Here is a 25,726-nt window from a genome sequence, read left to right on the forward strand (position 1 = left end):
CTACTAACACAAAAATTAGGTGGGTGTGATGGCCAGCGCCTGTAGCCCTAGCTACTCGGGAGGCTGAGGCAGGAGAGTTGCTTGAACCCAGGAGATGGAGGTTGCAGTGAGCCAAGATTGCGCCGCTGCACTCCAGCCTGGCAACAGAGTGAGACTCTGTCTCAAAAAACAAAAGTATACATAAAATATTCATCAAGGGAAAATATGAAGAGCCATCAGCCCACAGAGCTGTAGGTTTTACTGACGGGAGAGGGGATGAGGCCAGCTTACCGAGGGCTGCAGCCACCAGCTGGCTGCTTATTCTCTGAGTAGCCATGGAGACAGAGCGGAAGGCCAGGTGCTGCGTTAGGATGGTGCTATAGATGGTGGTGAGGGCCTCCTGGCCAGGGAAGCTCACAGCAAACACACAGAAGTGGCGCTGCTCCGGAAAAAACACAAACTCCCATCAGCCGGCTCTAGGGGACCAGCCCAGGGCTGGGACCACCATCGTGGGAGAGCGGCCCCTGTCCTCATGGTCTAAGGTCTTTTGGGAGTTGTCAGAACGGGCAGTTACCCACCCTGTGCCTTGCATGTGGCAAAACCACATTAAGTATCACTACATGCAAAACAGCCAAACTCACTTGGTGCTCTCGAGAATAACTGTGGCAAAGGCAAGGAAAGGGCTCAGAGCGCAGGCCTGGCTCTAAATCCAGGTCTCCGTGTGTTTAGAGAACACACAGGCAAAGCCTGTCTGGGTAAGGGCTACAGATAAAATACAGAATGCCCTGCTAAATCCAAATTTCAGACAAATAACAAGTACTTTTTTTTTTTTAAGAATAGTATGTCCCAGGCTGGGCATGGTGGCTCATGCCTGTAATCCCAATATTTTGGGAGGCCAAAGCAGGTGGATCACTTGAGGTCAGAAGTTCGAGACAAGCCTGGCCAACATGGTGAAACCCCATCTCTACTAAAAATACAAAAATTAGCTGGGCGTGGTGGCACACACCTGTAGTCCCAGCTACTCGGGAGGCTGAGGAAGGAGAACTGCTTGAACCTGGGAATTAGAGGCTGCAGTGAGCTGAGATCACGCCACTGCACTCTAGCCTGGATGCTGTAGCGAGACTCTGTCTCAAAACAAAAACAAGCAAAAAAAGAAAAGAAAAAAAGAACAGTATGCCCAAATATTGTTTAGACTGAAAAAGTATTTGGACATACTTGGACTAAAAAAAGCATTTATCTGAAGTTCAGATTTAACAGCATTTTTACATTTGACGGCCGGCTGGCCGCCTGTCCTCCCCATGCCCTGGAATTGTCTGACATGTTCTGCAAGGTTAGGGAGTTCTCCAGAGAACGTCAGCCTGCACCCCTGACATCCCAAACCCAAGCTGTTCTTCTCATTTGCCAGAAGCAAGCCTCAGATTCAAGGCAGGTGACACGGAGGAGTGTGGTTTCTGCTTACCTGAAGCCTGGGGTCGATGGTGAAGGAGCCGGCAGTGGGGTTCATGCAGGCCACGTACTGACAGTTATGGACATCTTTCAGCGTCAGCTTATGTCTGTCATACCTGAGCAGGGGAGACCAGCGTTCATGTTGCGGCCCCGGCCTGGAGGAGCCATCCCTGGCCCCAACTTCACTCCCAAGAATGTCCTCCCTGTGGTTTTAAAAACCTCCATAGGTGCTGATAGTAAGTGAAGCAGCTGCTGTAACTTCATGCTCTCAAGAGAAATTTTGAAACAAGAGGCAAAGAGTGGCTCAGAGAGCAGGCCAGGGTTTATGTTCCAGCTCTTCCACTGAGCGGTGCTGGGGCTCTGGGAAGTTGGTTAACATTTCTACGCCTCAGCACTCTCTCCTGTGCAATGGGTCTTCAGGAGGATTAAAGGAGCTAACATATGAAAAACACTTGGAAGGGTACCTGACATACAGTAAGTATGCAATAAATGTTCACCATCCCTGTCATCAGGATAATCATTAATGGCTGCTATCATTAAATAAACTGAATAAGCCAGGCACAGTGGCTCACGCCTGTAATCCCAGCATGTTGGGAGGCTGAGGTGGGCAGATCACTTGAGGTCAGAAGTTTGAGAGCAGCCTGACCAGCATGGTGAAACCCTGTCTCTACTAAAAATATACAAATTAGCCAGGTGGTGGTGAGTGCCTGTAATCCCAGCTACTTGGGAGGCTGAGGCAGGAGAATCACTTGAACCTGGGAGACAGAGGTTGTAGTGAGCCAAGATCGTGCCACTGCACTCCAGCCTGGGCAACAGGGTAAGACTCCATCTCAGTAATAATAATAATAATCTGAATAATTTCCTTGATGTCACAGTGCACTAATGACTTTTTTTTTTTTTTTTTTTTTTGAGACAGGGTCTTGCTCTGTCACCCAGGCTGGAGTGCAGTGGTGATCACGGCTCACAGCAGCCTCGATCTCCTGGACTCAAGCCATCCTCGAAACCTCAGCCTCACACTGCCACACCCTGTTAATTTTCTTGTAGAGACAGGGTCTCACTATGTGACCTGGGCTGAAGTGATCCTCCTGCCTTCACTCCCTCAAGTGTTGAGGTTACAGGTGTGAGTCACTGCACGCAGCACCTTTGATTCGTTTTTCCCCATTATACACTTTGTGTGTTGGAGGTTGCTGTCTCTTGTTAATTTCTAGTAATTCCTTATATATTTCAGATATTCATCCAGTCAATTTTATACATTGCAAATGTTTTCTCCCATTCTTTTATTTCTCCATTATATTTGTCCATGGTGTCTTTCGTTGAGTGAAATCCCTTAATTTTGATTTAAATCACAGCCATCAATGTGTGTGCTCCTAAAACATTTGCCTGTGCCCCCCCCACTCCTCCCTCAGGTCACAGATGCTGTCCTCCATTTGCCTCTACCTTTGTCACAGTTCACCCTTTGCTTGTGGGCCCATCCTTCCGCTGAGCCCCACCCTTGTCTGCGTGACTTTTCTTCCACACGTGAGCCTTTTCTTGACACATCTACTAAAACGGTCCATCCTTCCCTGTTGTGGTGGGGCTATTTTAATCTGATATTCTAGGGGGATCCTTTGAAAATTCAAATCTGACTCTGCCACCCTCCTGAAGATCCTTAAGGGTAAACCCCAGGGCAGATGTGGACCTAGGGCCAAAGCTTAAGAACGTGGAAGCCAGCCTGGCGCGGTGACTCCCGCCTGTAATCTCAGCACTTTGGGAGGCCAAGACGGGTGGATCACGAGGTCAAGAGATCGAGACCATCTGGTCAACATGGTGAAACCGCATCTCTACTAAAATATAAAAAATTAGTTGGGCATGGTGGCGCGTGCCTGTAATCCCAGCTACTCAGGATGCTGAGGCAGGAGAATTGCCTGAACCCAGGAGGCGGAGGTTGCGGTGAGCCGAGATCGTGCCATTGCACTCCAGCCTGGGTAACAAGAGCGAAACTCCGTTTCAAAAAAAAAAAAAGAACGTGGAAGCCTCTCCTTAAGGAAAAGAAAGCAAAAATCTTAAGCAAAGTTTACAAGAGCACATGACCCTGTGAAGCCTGTGAAAGGGGTCTAGTGAGTAGGGGGAGGCCGAGGCCGAGGCTGAACTCCCACAGCCCTCACAGTCCACCTGCCTGCAGAGAGGGAAGGGTGGGCTCTCATGCATTCACCACCCTCTGCTCCTATCTGGGTATCCCTTAAATCCCACACCCCACATCACTTCTGGTTCTCCTGAAATGATGCCCATCTCTCTTCCAGGCTCCCTGCTCAGAGTGGCAGCTTTGTCACCTCCCCCAGGGAGCCGTCTCTAATGCCCCCGTCCCCACGTCACAGCCTGCAGCATAGCATAGGCTTCCTATAATCACGAGCCCTGTGAGTGCCGTTTAGTGAGGAAAAGGCAGGTGGCATCAGATGTATCTGAACTCAAAATCTAGCTCCGGCAGAGCATGGTGGCTCACACCTGTAATCCCAGCACTTTGGGAGGCTGAGGCAGGCAGATCACCTGAGGTCAGGAGTTTGAGACCAACCTGGCCAACATGGTGAAGCCCTGTTTCTACTAAAAATATAAAAATTAGCTGGGCAAGGTGGCAGGTGCCTATAATCTCAGCCACTTGGGAGGCTGAGGCAGGAGAATCACTTGAACCTGGGGGGCAGAAGTTGCAGTGAGCTGAGATCCTGCCATTGCACTCCAGCCAGGGCAACAAGAGCAAAACTGTCTAAAAAAAAAAAAAAAATCCAGCTCCTTCACTCATGAGGGCCTTGAGTAGACAACCTAACTCCCATGCCTCCCTTTCTTGGCATACCGGGAGGCCCCACAGATGTGGTTTCTAGACTTTGTTGGCCTAAAAATGCTCTGGTTTGGTCTGGACTACTTGCTTATTTTAAGAGACAACTCAACTGAATCTGATCTTTCCAAACTGCAAACCTAAACATGCCACCATTGGCTTCCCGGAACCACTGGGAGAATGTTCACACCCTGTCCCGTTGTCCAGAGGCCCAGGGGGTTCCAGTTGCAGCTGCCCTGGACACCTCTCCCCTCTGACCCTCACATCCCTGCCACACCGGCCTCCCTGGGCTCCTTCACAGGAGGCAGGGCCTTTGCACGTGCTGTTCTCTCCATCCGGAATGCTCTCCTTCTAAGGTCCCACAGCCAGCGTGTCAAGGCTGCCAGCTTCCAGCAGTGCACCATCTCCCCAGGGGCATCTCTCTGCTGGGGCTCCCAGCTGGGGAGCTCCTCTGTGATTGCACTGGGGGTTTTCCTCAGAGCTCTGCCTTTACCTGGTAATGTGCTGCTTCATCTCCGGGGCGGGGCGGGGGGGCAGACAGACATTTCTGTCCAAGGGGGACCCCCCCTCCACTGGCTCTAGGCCACAGCTGTGTGTTTGTGAAACGGACGATGCATGAAACTGATACAACCTCTCCTCTGCCTTGGCCCTGCCTCAAGGCCTTGCGGCCCCACAAACTTGGGGTCCCAGCTACCTCCCTGTCTCCCTACCCATGTTGCAGCCCCGCCCACATCCCCGCCCCACTGCCCCATGGCCCCGCCTCTTCCCATGCCCCGCCCATCCCACCCCGTGGCCATGCCCTTCCCCTGGCCCCGCCCCATCTAACCAGTGCCGGTGGTCAATGTGCTGCCGGATGAGGGTGTGCGGGGCCACCGTCCCGTACTTGTCCACCTCAGGCATGTTCATGTCGTCAATGAAGTAGATCAGCTTCTTGGTGCCTGGCGGCCCGTAGTTCCTCCCCGACTTCTTCTCCAGCGGCTTCTCCAGTACCCCTAGAGAGGGCAGAGGGTCAGCCGCCAGCCTGCGCCTCCTGAGCCTGAGCCTGTTAGGTAGGAAGGGGCGCTACCTGCTCCCCCAGAGGACAGGAGGTGGGAGCCGGCTGGGATCCAGGTTCACTAAACGCACCCACCCTGGGAGTGACCATTGAGGGGGCACCGGGCACAGTGTGAGGAATAAACAGCGATCGGAGGCGAGGGCGGCGGAACCTTGCCCTCCGTCACCTTTGGGTCGCCACAGACTGGCTGAGACACTCCCTGTGAGACCTGCTGCCTCGACTGGCCATCAAACCCCCATCACCACGCCAACCCAGGAGCACCAGAAACAGGGATCCCAGCTGCTCCTCCTCTGTCTCTGACTCAGGAAGGAAAGGCCAGTGGGTGGGGTGTGAGAAGTGAGGAGGCGAAAAGTGGCCGGTGAGCCCCTGGGCCCGCAGTGAGAGGGGACAGCAGGGAATGGGGGCCAGGGGCAGCCATGTAGGCAGGGCGTGGCAGGGCCAGACTCACCCTGCAGCATGGCAGAGGTCGTGTAGAAGTTGAAGGGCACCGCCTGCACCAGGTAGTAGTCCGTGTTCAGGCTGTCCAGCTTGTCCCCCATCAGCACCGACTTGCCCGTCCCGGCGTTTCCCACCAGCATCACCGGCCAGGACTTCTCCATGAGCAGGTCCATGAAGTAGCGGATGCGGATGGTTTCCGTAGTGTGGACCAAAGAGGCCTAGGGCAGGGGCAGGGATGGGAGGGGAAGGGAGGCAGCTGTGACTCTCCGACCATTCTGCCTCCCATTAGCGTGCAGGCCGTAACAGCTTGACAAATGCCACATTCTAATGAAAAGGCCCTACTGTTGAAAATTGGGCATATTTGGATGTTCTGTGCCAGTGTATAGGGGGTGCTGTGCCAGGTCCTGCCTCTAAATCGCCAGTCGGTGGCCCTGCTTTGGGGACAGTTACCTGCAGAGGGACATCGGGATCCAGCTCAAAGGAGGGCACTTTATCTGTCCAGGGCAGGAACTTTTTAGTGTCGGGATCGATGTAGTAGTCGAAAATGGTTCCTTGTGAGGGGAACTTGATGGTCTTAAACTCGTTGATCCACCATTTGCTGAATTCCACTCGATGATCTACAAGCTGTTGAAACACAGAAGTGAAAATCAGGGCCCAGCTGAGCGGGCGCCGAGAGCCTGTGTGGGTGGCCAGGCCACGTCACCTGGTCCTGGAACATGGCGCCACCGAAGGCCCAGAAGCAGGCGAACACGAAGTACAGCTCGTACAGCTCCTTGGGGGAGTCGGGAGGCACACTCTTCTCCGTGAGCAGGCACTCCAGCAGGTACAGGATCATCTGGATCACCGTGATCTCCGGCACCGGCGTGATCTTCTTGAACCCAAAGCGCAGCTTGTCCAGGCAGGTGGGCAGGTACTTGTCGAAAAGGATTATCAGGTTGGCCTTCTCCGACTGCACTTTGCGCCTCTCAATCCAGCTGCTCACCACCCTGGGGGAGACAGGAGGTGCCTGAGACACGGCCACTGCTCTGGGTCTGCCAGAGTCCCTGCCTTGGTAAACACCCCTCCCTGCCTCCATCCGATTCTGCGGGGGCTGCCCTCAGGTTTGCCATGCCTGCTTGGCAATGGGTCCAAACAAGGGGGCGAGGGGGCCAGTTGCAGGCCCTGCAGGGGTTTGAGGAGGATGCCAGGGTTGTGGGGGCTGTGCCCTCTGTGGGGTTGCTAGCTATGGGGGTGCTGTAGGCCTAGAACAGCTGGGAGCCGTTCTTTCTACCACAGGGGAAGTGTATACCAAGGGCTGGGGGATGGGGGGAGAGCAGAAGAGGAGAAAGATCTCATGACTCATCTGCGGGGGCAGGAGAAGGTGCGGACAGGAAGGGAGTAGGAAGGAGAGACACGGATAGGAGCAGGGACATTTCATTACATCATCTGGACTCCTGGATCCAGCCATGCCTGAAATACTCATTAGCGGTTTTTTTAAACTTCAGATAGAGTTTAATTTGCCCTGTTCAGTGTAAGAGTCCAAATCAATACAACCAGCAATCTTTGAAAAGTTATGCCAGACTGTCTGCCACAGATACCTCCGGGTGGCTTATGCGGGGGTGGCACAGCATGGCAGTGAGGGGTATGGACTCTGGGGCCAGATTGCCCAGGCTTGAATCGGCTCTCCCATGACCAGTTGCTGCCTCAGGCAAGTTACTGCACGTGCCTGTGTCCCTGGTTTCTCATCTGTCAACAGGGGTGATGTTTCCACGACCCTCATTTCCAAGGACTGCACGGGCTGATATTTTAAAGCTCAGAAAAGGGAGCCTGGTCTAGGATAAGTGTCGCCAAATCAGCATCTGCTAAAAGCATCACTAGCGCCTGGCTCCCTCGAGAGCCGGTGAGCTCAGCACAGGCGTCATTTCCAGGACGCCCAGAGCCTGAGCAGGAAGCTCCTGTTAGCACACACAGCCAGCCTGCCCTGTGTCAACAGACAGACAGGCCTCTTTAGACAGACACTCACTCTTTTTTCTTTTTTTCTTCTGAGATAGAGTCTTCTGTTGCCCAGGCTGGAGTACGGCAGTGCCATCTCGGCCCACTGGGGTCAAGCGATTCTCCTGTCTCAGCCTCCCAAGTGACTTGGATTACATGCTGCCAACCACCACACCTGGCTAATTTTCTTATTTTTAGTAGAGATGGGGTTTTGCCATGTTGTCCAGGCTGGTCTCGAACTCCTGATCTCAGGTGATCCGCCTGCCTTGGCCTCCCAAACTGCTGGGATTACAGGTGTGAGCCACGGCAAGACACTCCTCTGTGAGTGTGGGCTTGTCCTGGGAGCTCCACTTCTTCCTGCACCTCTATCACAACAGAGTTAAGAGCTGAACACCTTTGCCACGTAGCACCCTGTATTATCCAGTGTAAGAGAGTAAACCTTTATGTGTCTCTGAGCGAAACAGGGTGTCTCTGTGCCTGGTGCAGCTAAGAACTGAAATCCAAGTCCCGTTGGTCTTCAGGAGGGGAGATTGATTTGGAAATCTCTGCGGCGGCTGCTGCTTTCCGCCTCCTAGTTTGAAGATGTTTGTGTCACATTTGTTATGTTGCCTTGGTAGGAGTCACTGCGTGAGTTCTGATGTGCCTGATGGCTTCTTTCTTTTCTTTTTCTGAGACAGAGTCTCTCACTCTTGTCACCCAGGCTGGAGTGCAATGGTACAATCTCAGCTCACTGCAACCTCTGCCTCCCGGTTTCAAATGACTCTCCTGCCTCAGCCTCCCAAGTAGCTGGGATTACAGGCGCACACCACCACACTCAGCTAATTTTTGATTTTCTAATAAAGACGGGGTTTTCTCACGTTGGCCAGGCTGGTCTTGAACTACTGACCTCAAAATCCGCCTGCCTTGGCCTCCCAAAGTGCTGGGAGGCCAAGCCACCGTGCCCAGCTACGTGCTAGCTTTGATATGAGCAGCACAGGCCCCAGGAGAGTCACAGGCCTGTGAGAGACACATGTGAGACAGTCCAACCTTGCCTCTGTTCCGTGTGGCTTCTTGCCCTGCCCCCAGGGCCATCCTGAGTGCATTGGGTCAGCTCCCAGCCTTGGTCGAGGCTGCCTGTAGGAGGCTCTTGGTCGAGGCTCTCTGGGGACGCTGCGCCTGCTTCTCATCCACTTTCCTTCTCTCCTCTGGCAAAACTCAGGTCTCCTCCTGCTTCTTCCAGGTCATCCTCTGGGGGCATCCAGTTCCTGCCTCCGCCCACACTGGCCTTGCTTCCGGCTCCCTCCTCTCTGCTCCCATAGGGCAATCCCCTGAGGACCCCACGATCCTGTCTTCTTCCTGTCCCTGTGTCTCAGCAGCTCCTAGCCAGACTTCTTTTCAGTTCCCCAGCCGTTGTCTTTGCCGACCCTGAAAACTCCCACACGTGGTACAGTGGGCCGAATGGTGGCCCTGCAAAACAATGTCCACCCGGAAGCCCTGAATGCGCTCTTATCTCAAGAAAGGACGTTTGCAGATGTCACCAAGGATCCTGGATTTAGGGTGGCTCCTGAATCTAATGACTGTCCTTCTAAGAAGCAGGAAATTTGGACACCGACACACACAGAAGGAGGCCATGTGGAGGCAGAAGTGGAGATAGGAAGGACATGTCCATACGCCGAGGGACGCCGAGGACTGCAGGGAGCCCCCAGGAGCTGGGAGAGAGGTCTGGGACAGCTTCTCCCTCAAAGCCTCAGAGGAAACCAGCACTGCCTACTCCTCGATCACAGACCACGGCCTCTAGCCCTGGGAGAGGATAAATGTCTGCTGCCCAAATAGTGGCCATTTGTTTCAGCAGCTGGAGGATGCTGTACAAGCAGGCAAGTGTTGCTGGAGAAGCCAGCACGAGAGGCACCCGGGCTCAGCAGCTCCTGTCCCTGTCCCCATAGGGAACGTTCCGCTCAGTATCCCTCTCAAAGCCTGGACGTGCCGTGCCATCTGCGTCCCAGCAGGGGGTCCCACTCCCCACGCAGACAGCAAAGAAGTGCATCAGCATGAACTCCAGAGACTTAATTTTCTCTACCTATAGACTTGCAAGCACCTGGAAACAGCCATGCCTGCATCCCATTCCCAGACATTCTCGTCTCGACAAACTACAAAGCTTCGTTGCTCTGGCTCCAGCCCTACCCTCCAGCCCTCAAAGGTGGCAGTCGCCTCCCTTCCCATGGCTTCTCCCGGCTCCTCCACACCTCATCACCGTCTGGCTTCTGCCCTCTACGTGCCCTGGCGCTGTTCTCCCTGAGCGACAGAGCTGCGCCTAGTCCCCGAGTGCAGTGGGAGCTCCTCTGTCCTTGGCCTGACTCTGGTGCCATCCTCCCGAGGCTTTTGTCGCTGGGTGTCTGGGGTGACGTGTCCTGGGTTCCCTTCTGCCTTTGGTTTGTTCCTCCTCTGAATCCCTCACAGATTCTTCTTCCCCCCAACAGGGCTGGCTTTTCTCAGAAAGCCAACTTCTCTCATCACTCTCCACATCTTTCCTGGAGAGCCCAGCTCCCCAGTGTGGAATATTCTGGGGTTGGACACGTATGCAGGTGTGCAAAGTGCTGGATGGGTGCGTGGGTGGATGGGTTAGTGGATGGGTGAGTGGGTGTGTGGATGGGTGAGTGGGTAGATGGGTGAGTGGGTGGGTGGGTGGATGGGTTAGTGGATGGGTGAGTGGGTGCATGGATGGGTGAGTGGGTGAGTGGGTGGGTGGGTGGGTGGGTAGGTAGATGGGTGAGTGGGTGCGTGGATGGGTGAGTGGCTGGGTGGGTGGATGGGTTAGTGGATGGGTGAGTGGGTGGGTGGGTAGGTGGATGGGTGAGTGGGTGCGTGGATGGGTGTGTGGCTGGGTGAGTGGCTGGGTGGGTGGGTGGATGGATGGGTGAGTGGGTGGGTGGGTGGGTAAGCGGGCAGGTGGGTGGGTGAGCGGGTGGGCGGGAGGGTGGATTGATGAGTCAGCAGGTGGGTGAGTGGGTGGATGGACAGACAGATGGACGGACAAACTGTGACCTCCAGCCAGGACACTACCCTGGAGCCTCTTGCCCCCAGAATGCCCCACTAGGATTTCTGCCTAAGTCCATGTAGGACATTTGGACAAAGCTGTCATTTCTATGTCCCCAGGAAATCCCTTATTCTGTCAGTTACCAGCCATGTGTTTAAGCTGGAAAATATGCCTCTGGAATCAATATCAAGTCTTCTATTTCTCCAGATTCCAGAGGTTTCTTAGACCCATCGCTTCCTCTCCCATCCCCAGTGGCCCCCGTCCTGCTGGACTAACTGGCTGCTTTTCCTTGTCTCGTTGGCAAGGGCCGCTTGCCCTGGTCCTGCTGGATGGCCCAGCATCAGCACCTTCCCACCAGAAGCAGCCTCCTCCCGCTTTATGCTCCAGCCAGGAGATCCTGACCGCTGCCCATTCAGGAACACCCCGCTTCCTGCCATGCCCTAGGAACGCTGGTTCTTGTCGGGTGTGTGTCTTGTTTTCATCCCCCAGAGGCGGCCTGACCCTTCAGATGGCAGCCCAAATCTCGGTCACCTGGGAAGGCTTCCCACCCCCTTCCCACCTGCATAGAGGCCAAGACCCTCCCTCCCGCACCAGCCCCTGTTCCTGGCACTCCGTGAAAAGGTCTGCTTCCTCAGCCGCCCAGCCTCGTGTCACCGTGTATTTACATAATTTATTTCCACATCTGTCTCTCATTCCTTCACTGCTGCAACCCTAGTGCTTGGTGAGGGCCCGGTACAGTTTGTTACATGAACGATGAATGAATGAATGAATGAATGAATGAATGTTCAACCCTGAAATGGGCCAACAGCCTCGTCTTTCCGCCAAGGTTTGGAACAGGGAAGCAGAGAGCCCCACTCACGGGTTCCATCCCAGGTCGGCCGGGTTGATGTAGAGGATGCCTGCTCTGGAGACAGTGGCTGGGGTGGCCGTCCTCAGGTGGCTGATTTCAAACACCAGCCTCATGGTACGGTTCAGTGGGATCCGCTCGTTGCTGGCCAGGGTGAGGACCTAGGAGGGGACAGCAGCCCATGGGGTCCTGTGGTGACATCTGGCATCCTGACGGTGTCCCAGGGCAGGGGGATCACTTGGAGCAAACCTCTGAGCAAGGAGGAGGGGCTCCGGCCAGCCCTGCTGCCCCTGACTCCCGGCCCTAGTCATAGCCATGACTGGCCTTCCCTGGGCTTCTCCACTGTCCTTGACTCCAGCAGTCTCTAGACACCCATGCCGTGGAGGGCTTCACCATGGAGTCAGGGCTGCTTCCTCAAACCACTGCCCCTCCCGTCCTGTAAAATCTCTTGCTCCTTCCTGCACCCAGCTGAGGATCACTGTTAGAAAATGGACTCTAGACAATTCCAAATACCATCTGCTTCCCAGGCCTTCATCCTGAACCCGTCCTGCTGCTAAGATATAAGGTGAGGGGCTGACAGAAGCACCGCCCAGGTAAAAATGACTGACCACAAGGCACCCCTCACTCACAACTGCTGCCTGGGGTTCCGGACACGACACCTGCCCCAGGCCCCACGTGCAGGGCCTGAGTGCTGTGTAGGTGCCTCCCTGCAAGCCCCCGTGGTCCCCGCCTTGGGTGGTCTTGGGGGTTAGAGGCCAGGGCCCACCAACCTTGTTGTCATCCATGACGGTGTTGAGAGACTCGATCCACATGGGGTCTATGTCCCCATCAAGGACAATCCACTTGGGGCCGTCATGGGTGATGTTAGCCAGGTCCCGCATGATGGTGGAGAAGAGGCCTGGGGGAGGTGTGGGAGGTGTAACCCCGGGCCCTTTTCCCCAGCCCCATTCCAGTCTCCACTAGTCCTGACCCTGGGAGGTGGCCTGTCCCCTCAGGCATGAGGTGCCTGGGCTCCCTGCCCTCTCCATGCCTGAGGCCATGCCCCTCCTCCTCCGACCCCACATCCTCCCCATCAGCCCCTCTGTGGCCCTGGCTGGCTCAGTTTTCCCAGGCTCAACACCCCAGAGGGCGCAGCACCTGTGCATGCAGCTCTGTCCCCCGTCCACTCACACGCTTGGCAGAGTCTGCGGAGCACGCTTCATGTGTCAGGCGTGGAGTGGAACAGGTTGGGGCTGGGGGCAAGAGCTTGCCTTCTAGTGGGGGAAGTGAGCTGTACATGCAGCCAGTGATGAGGGGCAGGAAAAGCAGTTCCGGGGTGGGTAGGGGGTGGGGCCACTTCTGAGGGGTAGATTGCAGGGGGCAGGCTAGGCAGAGCCCTCCCCTGGGCTCTGTGTCAGGATCCCCTGCTCCCGCTGACTCCTCTCCAGCTCTCACGGCTCCTTCCTACATCCCACTCTCAAACATGCCCTGAGTTCCTTTCATAAAGTGCAAACCCGGGCACGCACTTCCTGGGGTAGGCTCCTCCCCCGCACCCACCGACTGAGGTGGGGCTCCTTGGGCAGCCTCCAGCTTCCATATTCGGCCTCCCATGTGCTCCTCACAGGTCACACCTGTCCTTGCTCTGGCCTCTCCCCTTGGCTTGCTTGGGGCAGGCCTGAAGTTCTCACTGCAGCTCCTGTGGCCCCCATTCCTTACCCCTCAGCCAGGGTGCCATGCACCTACTGCTCTTTGTAAACTCTGCTACCATGGTGCCCCCATTGCTGGCCATGAGCCTGAGAACCCCACCCTAGCCTGGGGAGGCTGGCCTTGCATGTGGGAATGGCTCAGCCTACCCCCACTGCACTGGAACGGGTGCGCCCCTGCAGCCCATCCCGGGACCACCCCTGTTACCATCTTTCCATTCCCTGGTCGCTGGGTTGATGACCCCAAAGAGCTCATCGCAGGTGACAGCCTTGGGGTCCAGGTCCACGGCCACGGGCTTCTGCTTCAAGTTCTGATAGGTCTTGTTGAGGGATCTGAGGACCTGGAGAAGGTGGGGCCACTCACGTGTGACTCCATGCCCCTGGCACATCCCGCCCCCCCAGCCCCAGGACCATGGGTGGGCCTGCACTGGATGGGCCCTTATGTATACCTGGATGCCCCCCGCTCTTTTCTTTTTGTGAGATGGAGTTTTACTCATCACTGAGGCTGGAGTGCAGTGGCGCAATCTCGGTTCACTGCATCCTCCGCCTCAGGGTTCAAGTGATTCTCCTGCCTCAGCCTCCTGAGTAGCTGGGATTACAGGCACCCACCACCATGCCCAACTAATTTTTGTATTTTTAGTTACAAAATACAACTAATTTTGTATTTTTAGTTCACCATGTTGGCCAGGCTGGTCTCAAACTCCTGACCCCAGGTGATCCATCAAGCCTCCCAAAGTGCTGGGATTACAGGCGGGAGCCACCACACCTGGCCCTGGATGCCTTTTATGAACCACTAGGCCAAACCCTTCTCTGGATGTGGTTTTCTTTGGGGCACATAGGTGAGTTTACACCCCCCAACCATAGCTGAGGAGAAGGTGGGCTGGGCGATGGGGAGCCAACTGTTCACTCTGCATGTCTGCCGCCCGCAGAGAGCTGCTTGCCCTGAGACTGCGAGGCTTGGAAAACATTCACGTGACTTTCCTCCTCATGATACATGGAATACATATGCAGTGAAAAACCAAAGAAAACTCCCCGGCTGGGTGCGGTGGCTCACATCTGTAATCCCAGCACTTTGGGAGGCCGAGGCGGATGGACTGACAGAGCTCAGAAGTTCGAGACCAGCCTAAGCAACAAAGTGAAACACCATCTCTACTTAAATAAATAAATAAATAAATAAATAAATAAATAAATAAATAAATATTTAGCTGTGCGTGGTGGTGCACACCTGTAGTCCCAGTTACTCGGGAGGCCGAGGCAGGAGAATTGCTTGAACCCAGAAGGCAGAGGTTGCAGTGAGCCGAGATCGTGCCACTGCACTCCAATCTGGGCAACAGAGTGAGATTCCATCTCAAAAAAAAAAAACTCCCCATAATCCCTCCATTCAGGAAAATGACCTCAAAGACACAGTGGAGGATATTTCCTATATGTGCCTGTCCAAGTTCCTTTTTAGAAAACTGGGCTCAAGCAGCCTCTACCTTTTCAAATGTAACTTGCCATGAGCTTCCCATGTGACTGCTGTTGGAAGTGGTCTTAAACACAGCAGGGACACGCGGCTGGCAGGAAATTTTCCACGTCACAGACATCAGTCACATCAGCTGCCTCCCTCCGAATGTCACCACGCCCCAGGCCAAGGCAGGGGACAGGAGGGCAATGGGTCAGGCTGGCCGCAGGGAGGGGGAGACAAGTGGCTGACGTCAGGGAGAGAAGAGCAGAGACAAGGAGGAACAGGGAGGGAGACCTCGCCCTGGGACCAGGGGCTGCAGCCACTCCTCCCCTCCTCCTCGGCCTCAAACTTCCTCCCTGGCCCAAGACTCAGGCCCGGGGGCTCCCGGGATGCACTGGGTTGGGGTCTCTGGGGTGGGGGGAAGTGATGGAGGGCTGACCCTTTGCCCCAGCCCTCCCGCACTGTGCCGGATCCCCACGGGGTCCCTGGGGGTGATGCACCTGGGATTTGCCGCTGCCTGCATTCCCGATGACGAACACCGAGTGCCGGACCTGCAGCAGCTCCTCCAGCTGCACCACCTTCAGCACGAAGCTGTCCTCCGCCTGCAGCTTGAGCTCCACGATGCTCTGCCTGATGATCTGGGGAGACACGGATGAGGCTGGGTATGGGACTGAGGCAGCCTTTCTTCTCCGGGAGGCTGGGGGGCTTCCTGCCCAGTGTGGGTGATGATGCAGGCACCCTTGCCCTCTGACGGACATGCGTTTGCAAGTTCTACTGTTGATGCTGAGAACTCATGTAGCTCCCCCGTGACCTTTTGCAGGGGATCGGTCTGCCAGAAGCCCCTCGCTGCCCCGACTCCAGTTGAGAGAGTGACCTCCCCCAGCACTGAGAGGGAGGGCTGTCGGGGCCGTGGAGGCAGCTGTAGCTCAGAGCTCTCTTTGTAGCACAGGGAAACGTGCATGTGTGACATGGGTCCCCACCCGTCCAGCATCGGCGAGAAGGAAGCCAGGCCAGGCCGGCTCCTCAGGACAGACCCCAGGCCCTGGAGTTCCGACCTTTTCAAAATTCAGGTCTCGCTTCCGAGGCACGTCCAGAGCTGGGAAGAGGTCCCCGATCAGCCCCATGAACACGGGCAGGTCGTCGGTCACGATCTTGGGGATGTTGAAGTCTCTCAGTGCCCGCATGAGCACCTGGTCCTCAGCCCGACTGGGGTCACTCCTCTTCAGGGAGCCTGCCACCACCAGCACAGACTTGATGGCCCGCAGGCCCCAGTCGTAATGATCCTGTGGGCGGCGGGCACAGGTGGGCAGATGTGAGCTCACCTTCCCACGGCCAGCACGGAATCATCAGCAGGCAGGTCCAAAGCCAACCCTGGCTGCTGCCTGCATCTGAACCTCCCACCCACACCCGCCATGAGCTCCAGGACACACACCTGCTTCGAGAGCAGCTCCTTGCACAAGGTGTAGAGGGTGATGAACTTCCTGGCCAGGAGGTGGGCTTCCAGAAAGCCCTCAGCCACCAGCATGATCTCGCAGATCAGCTCAAAGTCAGGGACGACCATGGCACAGGGCCTGGGGAGGCCAGCAGCACCCGTGGGCTTCTGCCCACTCCCTCCCCCACCCCGCCTGTCCCTCTTCACCTAGGAGAGGACACCTCACCTGCCAGGGGGAGTACAGCACAGTGGTGAACCTTCAGTTCCTGGACTGGGCTCCCAGCCTACCTGCTCCCCACTTCCCTGCTCCTACCACATCCTCCACTGAGCATACCTTCAGGCCCCTCCTCTGAGAGCCACCCTGACCCCCGACCCCAGACCCCTGCCTTCCATCACTGTGCCCCAGGTGGGTCTTCCCGCCCAGGGGAAGACAGAGCACTTTCTATGGAGGCCCTCACCTGTGTCACCTTAGGAGCTTTTTTTTTTTTTTTTTGAGCTAGAGTTTCATTCTTGTCACCTAGGCTGGAGTGCAGTGGTGCTATCCCAGCTATCCCAGCTCACTGCAACCTCTGCCTCCTGGGTTCAAGTGATTCTCCTGCCTCAGCCTCCAGTTTAGCTGGGATTACAAGCACTTGCCACCACACCCAGCTAATTTTTGTATTTTCAATAGAGACATGTTGACCAGAATGGTCTTGAACCCGACTTCAGGTGATCCACCTTCCTTGGCCACCTAAAGTGCTGGGATTACAGGCATGAGCCACCACACCCGGCCATCTTGGGAGCTTTTGATGACTTCTTCCCTCCCCAGCTCGCCCTCTGCCCCTCTTCTCTGCCCACTCCTTGCCACTGGGACGCTGCTGTGGCTGGCCTGGCTCACCATAGCCACTCCCTTCTGTCTGGGCCCCTGTACCTGAATAAGGCTTTTAGGTTCTCAGGCAGCTCTGCACGGCCGGCGTACCCAGGGTTCATGGTAATGAAGATGCCGACGGTGGGAATGAGGCCGATGGTCTCTCCCAGGAAATCGAATGTTTTTTTCTTGGCTCGAATTGCATCCTGGACACACTTTACCTGCACAGTTGGTGGCACAGACACGTTGGCATGGAAACAGCCAGCTTCCATGGGCCTGATGGGCCTCCGTGTACGTTAAAGCATCAGGCTGTGAATTTGCAGGGGCCTCCTAGCTTGTTTTTAAAATTAAGCCTTTTATTTTTGAGAAAGTTGTAGATTCCCATGCCATGTAGGAAATAAGACAGAGAGCTAGCAACAGTGGCTCACACCTGTTATCCCTGCACTCTGGGAGGCCAAGGCCAGAGGATGATTTGAGCCCAGGAGTTCAAAACCAGCCTGGGCAACATAGCAAGACCTAATTCTCAACAACAACAAAATACAGAAGACAGGGATTGGGGGGAAGGAAAAAAACACAAAGGGAATTCCGGGTACTCTCTGCCCAACGTCCCCTGAGGGGAGCATCTTGCATAATGACAGTGCCTGTCACAGCAGGGGTGGGAGGTGACACTGAGGCCAGCGCTGCTGTCCCATGGGACTCCTATGTCCCCTCTTACAGCCACACCCACTTCCCTCTTACCCCTTCCCCAACTTTGGCCCCTGGCAGCCGCATCCTTAGTTTCTGTGATTTGGTCATTTCACGGGTGTTAAACAAGCGGAACTGTATCGAACTCTTATCTTCCCAGATGGGCTTTTGTCACTCAGCAAAAGTCTCTGGAGATGCACCCAGACTGCTGTGGGAACCGCTCAGTACTTCACACCCCAGCCCTGCTGAGCGGGGCTCCAAGCCCAGCCTTTTCCTGTCCTGTTACTACTCTAGCAATGACTCATCCAAGGACTGGTGAGCAGCCACCTCCTTATCAGACAGTCTTGAAGGCCACCTGAGGGCTGTGAGGTTGAACCCGGAGCTTCCGGTGTCGCTGCCTGCCTGAGGTCTCCTCTGGAATCCTGCGGAAGGCAGCTGCGGCTCTCCAAGTCGCCACGGGAGGGGGCCCAATACTCGCGGTAAAGCTGCTCCCAGCGCCTGCCCTTCCGTCTTCCCCACAAGAGCCAAGTTCTGGTGCCCTGGTGAGCCCAGACGCCCCATGCCCAGTCTGCTGAGTGTGCAGGTCACCCCCAGCAGGGCTGTGGCCCTTCGGAATGGCACTGTCTCCCTCTAGGCCAGGCCTCTCCCGTGGTCTCCATCGGAGCCTGTGAATATTCAATGCCCAGAGTAGGTACTATGTAAATATTCTGGGGTTTGTTCACGGACACAGGAGGTGCTCAGCAACTCTGCTCCCACACTGGGGTCGAGGGAGAGGGTTCCCATGGCAGCGGCCAGCACTGCCTGTGGGTTGGGGTCACCATTCTCCTGGTCACATGGCCAGCCCTGGGGCTGGGGATGATGGGGCAGAGGGAACCTAAGGAGAGGAGGAAGCAGCCACACCGGCCACCTCTGATTCCGCAGGCAGACCTGGGTCACCAACGCCGTTCGACAGGTTAGAGGGTGGGGGCACAGGGAGTCACATCACTGCCAATCCGAGAGTCAGGGGTTACGTCAGTGTATAAAGCGGGCTCTCCACCCAGGCGGGGGCGCTGGAGCAGCCCAGGCAGCTCACATGTCCACACCCCACTCGCTCCTGATCTGCTCTGGGGTGGGAGGACCTAGACACCGTCGCTCCCTGCCTCGGTTTCCTTTTGGAAGAGCAGTTGTTCCAGGCCCCGAGGTTGGCCTCCTCTGACCCCACAGAGACCAGGGCTTCTCAACCCCGGCCCATGTCAGGATCACCTGAGACATTTGTTTACAATGCAGAAATGCTCATCCTAACAAGTGGGGCCCACGCTGGAGATTTTTTTTTTGTTTTGGAGACAGAGTCTCGCTCTGTCACCGAGGCTGAAGCGCGATGGCATGATCTCAGCACACTGCAACTTCAGTCTCTGCCTCCTGGGTTCAAGCAATTCTCCTGACTCAGCCTCCTGAGTAGCTGGGATTACATGTGCACACCACCATGCCTGGGTATCTTTTGTATCTTTAGTAGAGATGATGTTTCACCATGTTGGTCAGGCTGGTCTCGAACTCCTGACCTGATACACAGCCTCAGCATGCTGGAGATTTTAACAAACAATCGACGGGGGCGGGGCATTGGCCCAGGCCACTCCCCACACCGAGGTCTCTGCACCCACCTCGCCCCAGCCACCCCACTGCACCCTCTGTGCCCTGGCATGGTTGTCCCCAAAATACACAGATACATTTCCTCCCTCCTCCTCTTCCTCCCTCCCTCTCTCCTTTCTTTCCTGCCCTTCTCTTTCAGCACCTCCTATGCCCAGCTCTGCTGAGACCAGTAACAAAACACTTTGTCCTTCTTTCCTAAGCAAAATTCATGATCCTCCCACCTGCATTTGGTCACATGCACACCACCATACATGTAACCTGTAATCCGATTCTGTTTTCAACCTGTATGTTGAACCAGGCTACCGGCCCCTGGAGGGCAGGGCTCACCGGCCCCACACCACCCTTCCGGGCTTGGAACGTTGCAGAGAGGCAGGGAGGGTCTATCTGGTGTATGAGGTAACAGGAAAGCTGATGAGCCAGTTACCCACGTGGGCCCGAGCCTGCAGGCAGGGGACTTACCTGCACAGCAATCACAGACAAGACTTCCACTGAGATGCGATTAAACTCATCAAAGCAGCCCCAGGCTCCTGTCTGGGCCAGCCCCTTGTAGATATTTCCGCAGGACTGGGAAAGGCAAGATGGAGAAAGGAAGAGCTGGGAGGGTGGCAGGGAGGACAGGCACTGCAGGGGCCTCCACCTAACTCTTCAGCTGTGTTCTCTGCCCACAGCTCACTGAGGCTCCAGTGCACTGGGGCCTTCCGGAGGCCAGCAGGCAGGTCGGCTTACTGTCCAGGATAACACCGTGGAGGGCTGGGTACTAGGAAGAACCCATCCTTTCACCTGTGACCCCCAGGGCTCCCAGACCCCAGGACAGAAGCTTCATGGAGTCCCTGATGAGAGGGTTCCAAGAAGCACATGTAAGTCCTAAACTTTGCATGTGTTCCCAGCCCTTTTCTCTCTTGCACGTAGAAGAGAGGCAGTCCTCTAAGGCAGGATGGGAGGACGCCAAGCAGGCCAGGAGCTTTTCCTTAAGGACTCGTCCCACCTACACCTGGGATTCCAGGTGAATGTTAAGTCCCTTCTAGGGAGACTCAACTGCAGATTGCACTTTTCTGAAGTCCAGGAGGTGGATATGGGACTGTGTGGCCTAGACAGTCAACAGGGGCTGCTGGCCCCACCCGCAGCCTCAGCCTCAGGAGGGGGTACACTAGATTGTGGCGCTAGGCCTCTGCAGGCCTGAGGTCCAGAACCCAGGGATCCCCCTCTTGCCTCTCCCTCTTGCAGGAGGCTGCTGTAGCCTGGAGCTCCAAGGCTTCCCCTCCCCTGCCTGGCCCTCTGTGAACTGACAATGTCCTGTGCAGGTGCTGATGACCAATGGGACTGGGCCCTGCTCCCCTCCCAAGCCTGCCTGGACACTGCTTATACCCCATCCCATGCTGAACCATGACGGAAGTGCTCACCCCTGCCTGGGGTCCTCAGTTCTGAGGCAATCTCGGAACTGAAGTTGAGAGAGGGTCACCTCCAGGGCAGGGGCTGGGGCAGGACATTGGGGGCTGTGTCTGTCCACCCTGGGAGTCTCTGCAGAGGGACCCCCTGAGGGGGCTGCCAGCAGCAAGCGGGGGCCCTGGTGCACCCTCCTCAGTGTCATTCACAGGTATTCACAGATCTGGAGCTCACTGTGGGGCCTCGGGGGATAGGGTGCTGAGATCTGCCTCTACATGCAGACTCTGGATCCCACCTCCAGACCTCAGCTGTGTACCTTGTAGTCCATCTGCTCAGAGCAGTTGAAGACGTAGACCATGGTGCCCAGCGCTCTGCCCAGGTCCTTGGTCGTCTCAGTCTTGCCCGTCCCAGCGGGACCAGCGGGGGCTCCACCCATGATCAGATGCAAGGACTGGGTCAGGGTGATGTAGCATCTGCAAGGGACCACAGGTGAGTGAGCACGTGTGCCAGGGACCCCACAGATGGCCTCCCCACCTTTTTTTTTTTTTTTTTTTGAAACAGAGTCTCCCTCTGTCACCCAGGCTGGAATGCAGTGGCACAATCTTGGCTCACTGCAACCTCTGCCTCCTGGGTTCAAACGATTCTTGTGCCTCAGCCTCCTGAGTAGCTGGGACTACAGGCTCCTACCAACATGCTTGGCGAATTTTTGTATTTTTAGTAGAGATGGGGTTTTGCCATGTTGACCAGGCTGGTCTGGAACTCTTGACCTCTGGAGTCCTGATCCACCTGCCCCAGCCTCCCAAAGTGCTGGGATTGCAGGTGTGAGCCACCGCGCCAGGCCACCAGTTTCTCTTTTGTTGCAGTTATTACACTTGCTCAGCCCCAGGAGACGCACATGGGAGAGGGCAGAAAACCTCCAGGTGTGACCAAGAAATCAACACTGTGAGGCAGAGGCTGCCCAGACACCTCTCCCACCTGTGGCATTCGGGGGGATGGGCCCTGTTATGACGACCGGGGTCTGCTCATGAGGGTCCATAAAACACCACCCCCACTCAGCAGGCTGGCAGAGCAGTGGAGGCACTCTCCCGAGGCCACACAGCCAGTGCTGGAACAAGGACGTGGTGGCAGACGTGCACCTGAACACAGGTCCACCTGACACAAACGCCCGCTCCATCCAGCCTCTGCAGCTGATGCACAGGTGGACAGTTCTGAGAATCATGGGCAAGGGACCAAAGCGGAGGTATGAATGGCTCGGGGACAGGCCTCACCGGTCAGTGAGCGGGGTGATGACCAGCCGCGGCGTGTTGCCCAGATACTCGTAGGAGTACTGGATTTGGGCATCACAGATGTTGGCAAAGCAGTGTCGCTTCTCTTCGTCCCAGCGGTGCCGGAGCTGGGACTGCCAGGTGAAGGCCTGAGAACTCTCCACCTGCAGGATGAGCCAGAGCTCTTGTTAGCCAAGCACAATGTAAGAGCCAGACCTGGTTGAAGAAGGCCAGCCTGCCTCCAAGGCTGGTCCCCAGGTGCCCAGGAAATGTTCCCTGGCCCTCTTTCCCCCAACAGCACCCACATCTAACTGTAAGGCCGCCCTCAGTGGAATCTCGCTATGGAAGGGCACTTCCGATGGGCAGGCATCGCCCATCTGACCACAGGGTGTTGCTCAGCAGGGGTGAGGCCGGGCAAGGGGTTTAGGAGGCAGCTGAAGCTAGCAACAGAGCCGGTGCCCCAGGAAGAAGTGGGAGGGTCTGGAGTCCCTGAAGGCACAGCCCTCAATCCCTTGCCCTTCCACAGCCCCCCAGGACAGGGTGCTCATGCCTTGGCCATGATCATTTTGGCCACCACGTCCCGTGCGTGCACGTCGATGGTGCAGATGGTCATGATCTTCATCCTGTCCCCAGCGTTGAGGTTCCCGATGAGCAGTGTGATGAGTACATTCAGCTGGCTAATCTGCAGGGGAGAGGCACCTTCGCTGATGTAGGGCCACAGCCCTACAGGGTGGTGGGGTGTCCCTTATCGCTGTGCTGAGGCACAGGATCCGACAAATAAAGAGACAGGACACAGAAGGACTGGAAAAGAGCAGCTAGGCTTGGGGGGTCACGCCCAAGCAGAGACAGGCGAGGCCCCAAAGTACTGGGTACCAGATAGGGGGAAGGGTAGTGAGTGAGGTCATTTTCAAGACAGTGATAGGGTCACTATAATCACGTGCACAATAAACAAGAGGTCCACCCCCATTAGGTCACTGAGGCCAGGAGGCGGACCATGTGCAGCAAGGGGTCCACCCCCATTAGGTCACTGAGGCCAGGAGGTGGGCCGTGTGCAGCAAGGGGTCCACCCCCATTAGGTCACCTAGGCCAGGAGGTGGGCCGTGTGCAGCAAGGGGTCCACCCCCATTAAGTCACTGAGGCCAGGAGGTGGGCCTTGTGCAGCGAAGAGTGCAGTGTGCAATATCTCTTGTCTGGGGCAGGCTACTTCCAAGGGATTCTATAGGAGGATGCTCTTGAGTCAGCACAGTAGCAGAGCTGACCAGGTCTATAGCCACCTGCTGGCAGCTTCCAGTGATTTCTATAGGAGGGTGCTTTTGAGCTAGCACAGTAACGATTGGATACAAGTTCACAGTCACCAAGGTGTGATTACACCAGGGGGGTTTTAAGCCCTCGAATGCTCTCAGAATTGCCGGTGTGAGGGCAGCCTTCCACAAGAACTGGACACAAGATACTACAACACCTTTTTAAGAGGAGCGGCTCTTGCTTCAAGCTTGCCATACAGTGGGTATCTTTATGATACTGAACGCTGCCACCTGGGCCAGATTCTTTTCCTGGTATAGCTGTTTTTCCCTTAATTCATGCTCTGCACCATGTCTGCTCTAGACATTCCTCCGACTATAAGTAAGATATGCTTATATATGTATAGCTGTTTATCCCTTAATTCACGCTCTGTACTGTGTCTGCTCTAGGCATTCCTCTAACTATGAACTAAGATATAATTGTGTGTGTGTGTGTGTGTGTGTGTGTGTGTGTGTGTAAGTAATGAGTAGTAGGATATTCTTCAGGCACTATTTCTATAAACTAATATATGATTATATATAAAGGATTATATAAAGGAAATAACTGAGTAATAACACTACAAACTAAACTATTCTTCAGGCACTAATTGTGCCAGGGCTCTGCCTAGCTCTCCTTCCTCGGTGCCCAGACTGGGGGTGAGACGCCACAGACACCCACATGCGCCAGAGGGGTCTCATGGCTGGGTGCTCACAGCTGCACGGGGAAGACCGACTTGCTCTCACATTTATAGTAATGAAAAACAGGAGCGCCTTCGGTGTCCCCCAGCCAGGCACAGGTTTCACTGTGGTGCAGCCCTGATGGGACACTTTGGAGCTGCCAGGACAGACGTAGGAGAAGGAAATGCAAGGCCATGGAAGAGGGTGGAAGAGAAGCAGAAACAGCCGACTTTAAAGCCATCCAGAGAGTCTGTATATTTTTACATATAAATCAATTCTACATACACACACAAAGACGAGCAGGTTGCACAGGAGAACGCTGACCGGTCAAGTTTGGGTTGTGGGATTACAGGTAAATTCTCCTTCTTTTAAAGATAATCTTTAGTTTCTGTATTTCTAACCAACGAAAACCCCCTCTTTAAAAAAAAAATTAGAGGCGCCTGGGGCTGCAGTGCATGGCTGCATTTGGCCTGCGGAAGGTGATTTTGGAGGGCTCAGTCTCTGAGGAGAAGGTACTTACCCGGCAGGGTTTCAGATAGACACGTGAGCTTTTTAAACAAGTTTTTAAAACATAGCTAATGACACACTAGTAACACACCTGCTTTTTGTTGTAATCTTTGATAGCGTTTTCATAGCCTTCCTCCAGCCTGGCAAACGCCAGGCCCACCTCGGTCGTCCACCAGATCTGGGTGCAAGTCAGGGCCACCTGAAAGTAGACGCCCCCATTGCCCATGCAGCAAGCGATCGCTAGTGCCCGCTAACGGAGACTTTCTGCTGAAGGCTGAGACAGTTTTCCGGGGACCACAGTTAACAGGGCAGCCCGTGGACACAGAGTAACTCCCCCCTTATCTCAGCCACCAGGCGCCACCTCAGACCTGGGCCGGGTAGTCCAGGATCCACTGCTCCCTCGGCTTCTCCTCATAGGTCACCACAGCTTCCGGGATTTCGTGCCGGAGGGTAGAGCACATTCGGTCCAGTACTCGATTCAGCCACACTTCCACCTGGGGATGGGAGCCACGGTGACCAAATACAGCCACGTGTGCCTCTAGTTCCAATGATTTGCTTTGTTGTAAAGAGAAACGTTGACTCTTTGTCATCATCCGCATCCCGGGATACACACGTCAAGGATTCCACAGAGCAGTCACACTGACACACCTTTTCTTTCTAAATTGAGACAGGATCTCGCTCTGTTGCTCAGGTTTAGTCTTGGCTCACTGCAGCTCGACCTGTGGGCTCAAGGGATCCTCCCACCTCAGCCTCACAAGTAGCTGGGACTACAGGCGTGCACCACCACACCCACTAGTCAATGGCTCATTTTAAAAATGTGGGGGGGGAGCCCAGCTTCCACACTTGTCACATGAAGCATCCGGGTCCAGATACACTTAGTTCTCAGTAAGAAAAGCGAGGGGATCCAGAGAAAGATTTCAGACAGACACAAGCTGCGCCTGCATTCCTGAGCCCCGTTCTGAGATGGGACATCTGGGGCCTCCTCTTTGCTCAAGGGCTCTGCCTGGCAGGAGTGACGGCCCAACAGTGAGGCGTGGTCACTGTTACAGGGGATACAGGATGCCAACAAGTTTTTATTTTTTGAGACAGAGTCTCACTCTATCACCCAGGCTGAAGTGCAGTGGCACTATCTCGGCTCACTGCAACCTCCACCGTCTGGGTTCAAGCGATTCTCCTGCCTCAGCCTCCTGAGTAGCTGGGACTACAGGCACCCACCACCACACTCAGCTAACTTTTGGGTTTTTTAAATTTTTTTTCTTTTTTTTCTTCCTACTTCAAGTGTATACAAGTTTCCAATTTTTGTTATTTTTTAGTAGAGATGGGGCTTCACCACACTGGTCAGGCTGG

General features: G+C 55.4%; 1 protein-coding gene across 7 annotated transcripts in view; it reads right to left on the bottom strand.

The window, feature by feature from the left end:
* DNAH17 (dynein axonemal heavy chain 17) overlaps nucleotides 1-25,726 on the bottom strand; it is a 161,427-nt gene that overhangs the window by 58,903 nt on the left and 76,798 nt on the right. For all 7 annotated transcript variants that reach the window (XR_013536049.1, XM_035301936.3, XM_035301933.3 and 4 more), the window contains 19 exons: nucleotides 24,748-24,873; nucleotides 24,471-24,578; nucleotides 22,468-22,599; nucleotides 21,921-22,081; nucleotides 20,969-21,125; nucleotides 19,729-19,833; nucleotides 17,023-17,180; nucleotides 16,113-16,251; nucleotides 15,736-15,963; nucleotides 15,181-15,318; nucleotides 13,445-13,577; nucleotides 12,325-12,452; nucleotides 11,567-11,715; nucleotides 6,427-6,709; nucleotides 6,174-6,347; nucleotides 5,734-5,941; nucleotides 5,058-5,223; nucleotides 1,439-1,541; nucleotides 271-418 (listed from right to left, as the gene is read on the bottom strand). Coding sequence is in view for 6 of the 7 variants with exons in the window: in XM_035301936.3 (XP_035157827.3) it covers nucleotides 271-418; nucleotides 1,439-1,541; nucleotides 5,058-5,223; nucleotides 5,734-5,941; nucleotides 6,174-6,347; nucleotides 6,427-6,709; nucleotides 11,567-11,715; nucleotides 12,325-12,452; nucleotides 13,445-13,577; nucleotides 15,181-15,318; nucleotides 15,736-15,963; nucleotides 16,113-16,251; nucleotides 17,023-17,180; nucleotides 19,729-19,833; nucleotides 20,969-21,125; nucleotides 21,921-22,081; nucleotides 22,468-22,599; nucleotides 24,471-24,578; nucleotides 24,748-24,873 (2,944 nt within the window). In the remaining variant the exon portion in view is untranslated. The remainder of the gene's footprint in view (nucleotides 1-270; nucleotides 419-1,438; nucleotides 1,542-5,057; nucleotides 5,224-5,733; nucleotides 5,942-6,173; nucleotides 6,348-6,426; nucleotides 6,710-11,566; nucleotides 11,716-12,324; nucleotides 12,453-13,444; nucleotides 13,578-15,180; nucleotides 15,319-15,735; nucleotides 15,964-16,112; nucleotides 16,252-17,022; nucleotides 17,181-19,728; nucleotides 19,834-20,968; nucleotides 21,126-21,920; nucleotides 22,082-22,467; nucleotides 22,600-24,470; nucleotides 24,579-24,747; nucleotides 24,874-25,726) is intronic.

Source organism: Callithrix jacchus, chromosome 5 (assembly GCF_049354715.1).
Source record: "Callithrix jacchus isolate 240 chromosome 5, calJac240_pri, whole genome shotgun sequence".
Classification (NCBI taxonomy): Eukaryota; Metazoa; Chordata; class Mammalia; order Primates; family Cebidae; genus Callithrix; species Callithrix jacchus.